The sequence below is a fragment of the Palaemon carinicauda genome, chromosome 38, assembly GCF_036898095.1.
Source record: "Palaemon carinicauda isolate YSFRI2023 chromosome 38, ASM3689809v2, whole genome shotgun sequence".
NCBI lineage: Eukaryota > Metazoa > Arthropoda > Malacostraca > Decapoda > Palaemonidae > Palaemon > Palaemon carinicauda.
Genome location: NC_090762.1, coordinates 32,347,952 through 32,357,951, shown reverse-complemented (window position 1 = coordinate 32,357,951; position 10,000 = coordinate 32,347,952). Strand labels below are relative to the sequence as shown.

The window sequence follows — 10,000 nt, the reverse complement described above, 5'->3', positions numbered from 1 at the left end:
TCCTCATGGATCGTATATACTTCGCCGGGAGACCGATCGTAGTAAGTCATGGCCGCCATCAAGCCAGGGGAAGTAGGTTCTTCCTCCTCCTCCTCCTCCTCCTCATCTTCTATCACCACCTCCTTCTCCTCCTCCTTTCGCAACCCTTCCCTCTCCTCTCTTTTGACAACCTGATCATCGTGTCCCAGACCTCTGTCACTGTCAGCACCAGTGTCTTTAGCATTTGTGACCTGTTTACTTAAGTCCGGTTTATTAATGTCACTTGGGGATTCGTCATTAGGTTTATTAAGGAACGAGAGGTACCGCTTTACATCTTCAGCTGTAACTTCCTCCGAAAACTCCGTTTCAGTGGAATCTTTGCATCGTTCAGACTCACTAGTATCAGATTTAGTGGGGGACTCTAAAGAACTTTCTCTTTTCACTTTCTCATCCGCGTGTAAGTCACTATCACTAATTTTTCTCGGCCTGGATTGCGTTGGGCTCATGATCATGTTTTCTTTGTTGTCACTGGGAGAGGGATGTTTGGTTTGGCTTATTGCTGTGGCTTCCTTCACCGACGATGGTCTTCCCCTAGACCCCTCTTGGGTGTCCAAAGTGTGATTCCTAATGGCTGACATTTCAGAAAGAGATTCTATGTTTGAATGTGAATATGCAGACTTAGCATGACTATCTAATGACTTTTTTGTTGGCAAAGAGTGATGTTCCCTTGCTGGGGAAGATAGTGACTTTGGAGGACTAGGTTGGTTGGAGCTTAAAGGTTGGAAAGAACTGTAAGGGATCAGGTTAGAGGACTGTTTGGCATACTCACGGTCAGCATTTAATTGGTCCTGGTGTAATGTATCCTGCTGGTTTTGCATTCCATGGGGACCCATTCGCTGGTCAGCCTGATTGCCGAACATACCCTGGAAGGTGAGCATTTATTTAAAAAAGGTGTCAGTGTAAGGCTAAAAGGGGCATCTTAAAAAAGGATCTGTTGTTGACTTTAATTTCATAAAGCGTTTCAGACTAGCAGTGCACAAAAGGAAATTAAGAAAAATAATGATTTAATTGAAAAATAAATCAAGAACTCTAGCAAAATTTATATTGTAAAAAATTTCTTCATGCATCAAGCCAGGGAGCTACACAGGAGAAGGAAATGACATATAGCGAATGGCAATTTATAGGAATTTCCTACCCTGTCAGTCTCATCTGCAGGCTGTTGGGACGACGCAGTCTGAGTGGTGGGCGTCTCCCCCATAGTAGTCGTTGTTGGCAGCTGTTGTTGTTGTTGTTGTTGTGGTGATGGTGATGGTAGTTGTTGTGAGTTGGCATGCTGACCATGGGTGTTTTCAAGTGAACTGTGTCCTTCCCTGGACTGTGGTGAGCTGAGAGAGGAAGATGTATTTGGGGCGCCTAATGAACCAACTGACCTGCCATGGGACTGCATAGGAGAATGTAAATCCTGTGACTTTATATCATTGGCATCCATAGGTCGTCCCGCCTGAGACAGCGACCCATTGCGCATTCCAGGAACACCAGGGGTCGAGAAAGGCCCATGAGGACTACCACCTGTAGGCAACTGGGATCGTAAAGTATGTGAGCCAGATGGACTTTTGGACCCTTGAGGCATAAAAGGTTCATTGTGTCTCATTGAACCCTGTGGGCTGTTTGTACCTAATTGGACCGGGGGTCCAGGAGAACTGAGCTGTCCTGTTTTGTTATTAGGTCCAAATTGAGATTGCGGACCCTGAGGACGAATGCTGGGAAGTCCCGATAGCTGTTTGGCAGGTGGCTGCTGAGGAGCACTCCCAAGGCCAGCCTGCTGGAGAACACGCCACTCACTATATCAACACAAGAGCTACTAAACTACATTGTTCACACTGTGGCATCACTAAAAAACCCGCACACAATACATCGGGCTTTCAATTAGAAAAAAAATAAGGAAGCCTGAAATTTTAATACAGCTGTGTTTGCGTCCATGTCATCATACCCTATATCTATTTACTCGCACAAGGGGGATGAAAGGGCTGATCTCTAGGAGTATGAGGAAACATGTCTACTAGTCTAACTAAATAAAAAATGCATCTCACTCTGCTATGTAATTTGCACTGCAGAAATGTCATGGCTAATTTAGGAGGATAAGCTACGGACTACACCTATTGCATTCCAGGTAACTTTTGCTTTAAAAAAAAAACAAAATAATATGCTAAAAGTGCTCCTCTTCACGCTTATAAATTACATAATATGCATACTTTACCTATTTGCATGTAATGTGCACACTTAAGCTCCTATGATAATCCTCAAACCCGCATAGATACACCCCATATGATTATATTTTAGGTTGAAATTAAGGCCACTGCATAATTTAATTGATTGATAATAAAAATCGGAAAGAATTTGCATTAAAAAAATTAGGGGGGATTAACGATGAATGTAAGTAATATTAGTAAGAAAAAGAAAAGTTTTATTAAGGAAGCTATCTTGGAGGCTGTAGTGAAGTATTTTTGAAAACTAACTAGATATATTTATATGATTTCAAGACACAAGATGTTACAAGAAATATTATTACGATAGCAACTCCCTACGCCAAAGTACTACTTCACTACATGAGTAAATCATGTTGATTATAAGAGAGCGTTTTACTATCTCCAAAGGCCTTTGGTCCTTGTAAAAAAATAGCTATATATTCATTCCAAATATGGCCGTAAAGTCTGCAAACCGAGCAAGGTGCTAATATATGTATGTACAAGCAATTCAGTGACCAGCAGGTAAGAGAACTGGTTGAATAAAAGACTCGGTTTCAATCCAAAATTCCCTAAAGGTCTCAATACATATTAGCTAGGGAAAACCCAAAAGATGCAACACAGTCCATTCTAAGCATGTCAAAGGTTTACTCACAGTTAGTTTCTGTTGAAATTGTTGCTGGGCCTGTTGCTGTCGCTGCTGTAGGTTCATCGGTCCTCCCATGGTTTTATCTCCCATCATGCCGTTCTGGAATTGACATTAGACAAAGGGGTCATTGCTACATAATTATATGGGTGTTTCTTCTGTGGAGTGACTAATGTATTTGTTTCTACTTGCAAAAGAGTCATTCTTCCACAGCCCAATGAACACTGGAAGAATTGTTACCCCACCGTTTATTTGTAATGTATAATTCTAAGATTGAACTCACATACAGGCAACTAATGCTTTTATACGTCTATCTAGAAAATTAATTTGTAGTGGCATCCCTTTCAGTTCTCTACCTTTTACTCTGATTTCTATCTTCAAAAATTCCTATTATCTCCATGTACCCAGAGTATATCAAGGAATTGTAGATCGATGTTTTACACCTTCTCTTTTCTTCATAAGACAATCTTTTTTTTTTCTTCTTATTGAACTCTTGTGCTTTCTAATTTCTCAAATAAATCTATAACTTTTGTGTAAAATGAACTTTTGTTTACACTTTTTGTTTTCATTTGCACTCAGGGTTCAGCCAAAAGGCACGGGTTTATTCCAACATTGTCAGTGACATTTACCTTAAAATTACCTTATCTGCTATCATTTGTGTATCATCCATCTCAAGTGCTCCTTCCTCCTTGTAATCAAATCCTTTTACCAGCTACTGTAGTTGCTCTCTTCAATCTCCAGTATCCTCTCTAGTTGTTATATTTCCCATTAAAAAAGTATTTCGTTAATCCTATGACCACTACCCTTTCTGATTTTTCGTGATTATAATTTCCACAGACTAGTAAAACCTGGTCTTTTATTATAGATGTCTCGACTTTATGACAAGTTTTACAATGAGCCATTTATTTGAATTTAGAGACTGAAGCAATGTTCTCAGAGTTGCATTTTACTGCACCTTCTTCCCATCATTTGTCTTATTTCTTACAGTCTCACATTTGTACTCATTTATATGCAAAGCTATATAAATTTTATGTTTTTATGTGTTAATATGTGAATAATTGAAAACATTCAAGAGTAAAGAAATGAAGGAAGATTTATAATTTTCCATTGTTAACATGTACAAGTTTTTGTTTTTTAAAATACTGCAAGCATTATAGCCTTGAAAATCTTATTGCAAGAATTTGACATCGCAATTACTTGTAACCTTATTTTTTCACTGAGATTTTTGTTCAGTATTGCACTCCATTTTAGTCTCAAATATGAATTCGAATCCGAGTTTAATTCCCAGTGTTGAAATTTTAAAACAGAACCAGGCTGCTTCCTAGATTTTTATAATGATCTGAAAAAAAAAATTGTATGTTTCTTTCATGCAGAAGTCTAAACCCTATAAGGAATAAATGCCACATGTGCACACATAATTTATTGTAATCCTTTATTTACAATGTCCCATCCTTTAAGACTTGATTTTCAATTATAGGAGTTCCCCACTTTCCTTCCGTGTTTTCTTAGCACTGATAGGAAGAATAAAGAGACGAACGGAATGATTTTCGGAGAAGGCGAAGAACAAAAGTCTCATAATATCGTTACTTATGATGATCACTAAGATAGGAGGGTTGAGGTTAACCCAAGTATTATATCACTTGATATAGCATCCAGACGCTATAGTTACCACCTATAGAGTCTCTCTCTCTCTCTCTCTCTCTCTCTCTCTCTCTCTCTCTCTCTCTCTCTCTCTCTCTCTCTCTCTGAAATATTATTACTCATTTAATATTAAAGAGTGATATATTACACGTTACTGGCGATAAAGCTTAGGGACGTCTTTTTGATTTATGAAAAAAGGAACCATTTACATTCTTGGGACAGATCAAAAGTTCGTTACGGTGTAAGCCACGTTCCTATGTTATTGATGAAAGGACGTTGGTATATATACCTGTTATCAATAAAGATTGGAAAGCGGAAACTAATGGTGAGGTATTTTATCCATGTTTTCAACTCTCTCTCTCTCTCTCTCTGTCTCTCTCTCTCTCTCTCTCTCTCTCTCTCTCTCTCTCTCTCTCTCTCTCTCTCTCATGTTGGAGAAGTAATGAGAATTCACAGTTATATTTATAGATATTGTTATGACTAGGCCATAAATTTTTCTCTGTTACACGAGAGTACTAATGGCTTTCCTGCTTTTTTGTGAGGACTCGTATTATCAGTGTCATTCCCATGAACCAAGGATTAAGGATTCTTTATTAATGTAATAAAATCGTGTAATGTTCATTTTTATACTGCATATTGCTTCTTACTTTATTTGAAGATAGTTGAAACAAATGTCGTGTTTATTAGTGTCCTAATGTCGTTTCCTGGAGTCTTATAAATGTGTACTTACTCATATATATATTTATTTATTTTCTATTTTATTTATTTATTTATATAAACATCGTTAGACGCATACAATGCAATGTTTCCATTAAATTAAATGATAACTAAGTTACTATTATATTTTTATTTAATTTTTTTATGAGAAATATCAAGATATTAGTATATTTTGGTTAGTATTAGAAAGTGGGAGAAATATATGTGAAATACCATTTTCCTGTATCTCGGGTGTCGGGGAATATTCATATCTTCTCTGCAAAAATCATGTGTTAGTATCACAGAGAGCCTCTGGTAAATTTTTTAATTCAATGGCTAAAGATTACCTTGATAAATTCCAATTAATATGGATTACTGGAATAGGAAATTTGAGAAGCAAATTTTGAAGTCTTGTGTATATCGAGGGAATAAATTTTTGCTGTCTGAGATTATCGCCAATTAAAGGTTTAAAGGTCGATCACGAATGGCAGAGGCAAGGGATATTGACAAAGCAGGGAAATACCCTAGAGGCTGACCATAGATACATATGATCATCGCCCAAGCTCCCTTTCCACCCAAGATAGGACCAGGGAGAACCAAGGTGCTGTAGGCTCTGCAGGTATAACTATTAGGCTTTCCCAAACCCACCATCCTTTTGCTCACAAGGATAGCGAGGTTGCAGACACTACAAGAAACTATCGAGCTTACCCGGTTCTCGAATCCCAGTTCAGCAGATTGCTAGTCAGGGACGTTGCTTATAGGCTACCAGTGAATGAAACAAATGGGAAACTGAAACAGTTATGAGGCCAAACCAGGTTATAACATGGATTAGTGGTTAGGAAGTGGAAGAAGGCTTAGTTGGATGTTATAGTTAGGTTATAAAAAAATGTTTTGTTTATAGTTAATGCCAACAAAATTATGCATTAGACATTTGTCCGAAGTAAACGGAGTAATATTGATTAAAGTCATGTCTCTCAGTAAATCTAGTAATGTATCTGTTGGCAGTTCTCTCTTCGAATCTATCCACAAATAAATTGTGACGTAAGGTATGGAGATACTTCGCACAAGATTTATCTGTCCCTACCCACCCATAAATAAACAGCCCTTGATGTATCAATAAATATATGTATTCAAACAGCGTTCTCTACTGCCGTTTCCGCTCTCTTTGAGATTTATTGTTTCTTATGATATCAGTGATTGCAAGATATAAATTCAGACTTCGAGTCACTGCGTGAGATTCCTTGAGTAATTTTATTATGTAAATGCTTTTGTATAGTAGAGAGCCATAAAAACAAAATGAAATTTGAATGTATTTGAATAAATTCCCGTGTGTTTACTGGTTGAAACAGTTTCCGATTTTTAATGAAATACAAAAAAATCTAAGAAGTGACGGATGTATCTTTTCATCACTAAATTATTTGCATATTGGTAAATTAGATCAGTATTTGATAGGTGCCGTGATTAAAATATTACAAGAACAAACAAATTACTCCTTTTTGATAGAACTGTGAAATATGAACCCTATTGAAAATTAAGGGTTTACAGGTGAAGGAGATTCCCAACTGTGAATGAAAACGGATTGCATACTCCAAGGTTCTCCTTCGGTAAGAAACTGCCATATCGTCTTTTCTGTGTTAGGTAATTTCTTCATTCAAATCCTTCAACTCGCATCCCCTTTTCCCTCTTTTCTAGTTAGTTTTGATTTGCGTTATTCTAGTTTATTTTGTTGCTCCTTATATATATATATATATATATATATATATATATATATATATATATATATATATATATATTTATATATATATAGTGTATATATATATACTATATATATATATATATATATATATATATATATATATATGTGTGTGTGTATGTGTATATATATATATATATATATATATATATATATATATATATATATATATATATATATATATATATATATGTGTGTGTGTGTGTGTGTGTATGTATATATATATATATATATATATATATATATATATATATATATATATATATATATATACATATATATATCTATGATTATAAAATATATGAGCGTCCAAGAGTTGAATATCGGTCTTGCTATGTTGCTTTGAGGACATTTCAATGTCGGGTTAATTAAAAACTTATGTATCTCACTGGGTTATCTCCCTAGTCGCATGGATAAGAGTGTTGAGGAGTTCTGACTAGGATACAAGTTTAAGTAACGCCAGAGTACCTCAGCTTCCGGTAGTTATGCGAGGTGTTTTGCTTCGTGTAGATTTTCATTGTGATTTAAATTGTTTTTTACTGCAATTTAACAACATTGCACGCATATTTTTTTTTCACCTAGAAGGCAAAAACACCCTTACATTATTTTTGGCAGAAATACTTTTTCTCTTAAATTTCGGTCAAATTGTGTGTAATGCAATGCTATGCCATGCAAAAGACCAAGCGACATACAAAATTGCCATATGTTGCAATTTCCTTGCAATACAGGGATTTTGCAAGGCAAAAAATGTAATGAATAATTTATATTTTTTTCCTTAAAGGGGAAAAATGCAGTATTGGGCCTCTAATCACCAATTTACGAATGGATTTGCCTTAAATCGCTCTTTTCCTGCTATTGATTCAATTATTTCTTATTTACCTAAAATTGGTATCAGGACAAGAAGTATTTCACTCACAACAAAGGCCAAACATTAAAAAAAAATAATAAAACTCGTCCCAAGGAGTGAGCTAGATCTGTACGCTATGGAATTTAAAGTTAGGCTTTTAGAAATTCAGTAATAGAAGACCAACTTAAACAATGGACACTCGCTCTATTGAGAACGAAGTCATTTCATTTTCACTTATAAATTGTGTAATTCGAGAAAGACATATTCAGATCTTTTGTCGACTATTTGTGAGAAATGGCTGAATATATGTTCCATTCATTGGTGGACTGCAAACAGTAAGTTGAGAGAGAGAGAGAGAGAGAGAGAGAGAGAGAGAGAGAGAGAGAGAGAGAGAGGTTACAGTTTCTAATCGTATGGGCTCAAATAAAGAGGGAAAGGCTGTAGGCCTAGTTTCCAGTCATATAGGCTAGGGATTCCACTTTCATTGGCCTTTAGGCTTACTGTATATATGCGCCTATATACCAAATTTATCAAGGATCTAAACCTTATCGAGAGAAGCTGTGTAGTTGTTTACTCTTGTAATTGTAGCTTTTGAGATGAACTGATAAATACAGTTGTTACTTAGAGGACCAAACTTCCCCATGCTTTGTGAAGTTGTTATTTTGTAAGTGAAATTACTTTATAATTCTTTATACGAAGGAATATCAACATAAATTCATCCCAAACCTATTGGAAACGTCCCTGCCAGGCGTTCTCCTGGATTGGCATTCTAAACCCGCTCAAGTTCAGTAGTTTATTGTAGTGCCTGCAATATCACCATCCTTGTGAGAAAAGGATGGGAGATTTGGGAGAGCCTATAGTTCTATTGCCTGGCACTTCCTAGTCATAGTTTGGGTGGAGAGGGGGCTTGGGCATTGATTATACTTATATATGTTCGGTTTCTGGGGCATTGTCAGTGTTCTTTGTCTCTGCTATTAATAAGCTACAAAAAGAAAAGAAAGAAAAGAAAGAAAAAATAACTTGTACAAAATCACAGACCAAAAATTATGGGTATTCTTTGGATTTAGGAAACCTAATCTCTTCAAGTTGGAGAGGTGAATTTTTATCAGAATTAGAACATTGAACGTTATTGTCTTTTCTTCTCATATTTGGTTAATCTTGAAATTCTCAACATGAAAACTGGAATAGGTCACTCATGAAACTAAATCTGCAGAAATGGCTATTCAGTATTATTGCATTAGTTCTAGTTTTGTGGTGACGAGACCGAGGCAGTTATGCCATTACATTAAGAAAAATGATCTTTTAACACATGCTATATTAAAGGAATTAAGAAGTACAGAGGAAGATGCACAATTCCTCCTCCTTGAAACGTTTAATCATCATGGTGTATACAAAATGATTGACCATCAAGTTCATTATAAGCACATAAAAATTTTATGGTGAGTGAAGATATATTATTCCCGAAGAAATTTGTATGATCAGATGACTCAAAAGTCTTTTAAATAGTAGTGGCTCCAGTAAGACAGGGAGAGACGGCGTTGCCCTGCTTGGTAGAGTGTCTAGTTAAAGGCCACATGCGCTACAGAGCTCTACAGAAAAATATTTCTTTCGACCTGAAATAAGGCTGTAATTACGAAAATAGTCTGTGTTGTTAGGCCTGTCATCATTATCTCCATGACTTTATGAATAGTTTATGACAGATAATCAGACAAGTAACTTTTTTATCTTTTTTTTTTCAAAACATAAATGAATAAAGAAAACATTACCCTCAAGGCACACAGGGTAAGACAGCTAATCGATTATGAAAGACCTCACTACAAAGATTTTTGTTAACGTTGATTGATGTCATTTCTTTAAAACCTATAAAATTTTTGACATTATGATGCCAACTTTAGTTCTCCGGATCTGGATTTCATCCGTGCCATGTATGTCGATACCGAGCGTTTGTGCTGCTAACATTTTAATGAGACAAATAATCTCAGGAGGATGCTGCGGTCACGGTGCAATTATTGACGATCCGCATGAAAGATACTGTACCCATAAGCTGGTTCTCAGTATTACTGACTTATGTACAGGTCACCCGTTTCAGGGGATGATAGACAGGTCATACTAAGTCCGCTTATTATTAGATTGTTTTGTTTATAATTAGTACTTTTCTTACTTATACTTTTTGCATGTTCATATATTACAAAACA

At 36.0% G+C, this 10,000-nt stretch overlaps 1 protein-coding gene across 1 annotated transcript in view; it reads right to left on the bottom strand.

Annotated features, from left to right (window-relative positions):
• LOC137630529 (uncharacterized) overlaps positions 1-10,000 on the bottom strand; it is a 315,029-nt gene that overhangs the window by 138,614 nt on the left and 166,415 nt on the right. Inside the window, exons 5-8 of the mRNA XM_068362046.1 lie at positions 2,878-2,970; positions 1,175-1,798; positions 809-902; positions 1-610 (exon numbers count right to left, since the gene is read on the bottom strand). The exon at positions 1-610 is cut by the window's left edge and continues 59 nt beyond it. Coding sequence (XP_068218147.1) covers positions 1-610; positions 809-902; positions 1,175-1,798; positions 2,878-2,970 — 1,421 coding nt within the window. The remainder of the gene's footprint in view (positions 611-808; positions 903-1,174; positions 1,799-2,877; positions 2,971-10,000) is intronic.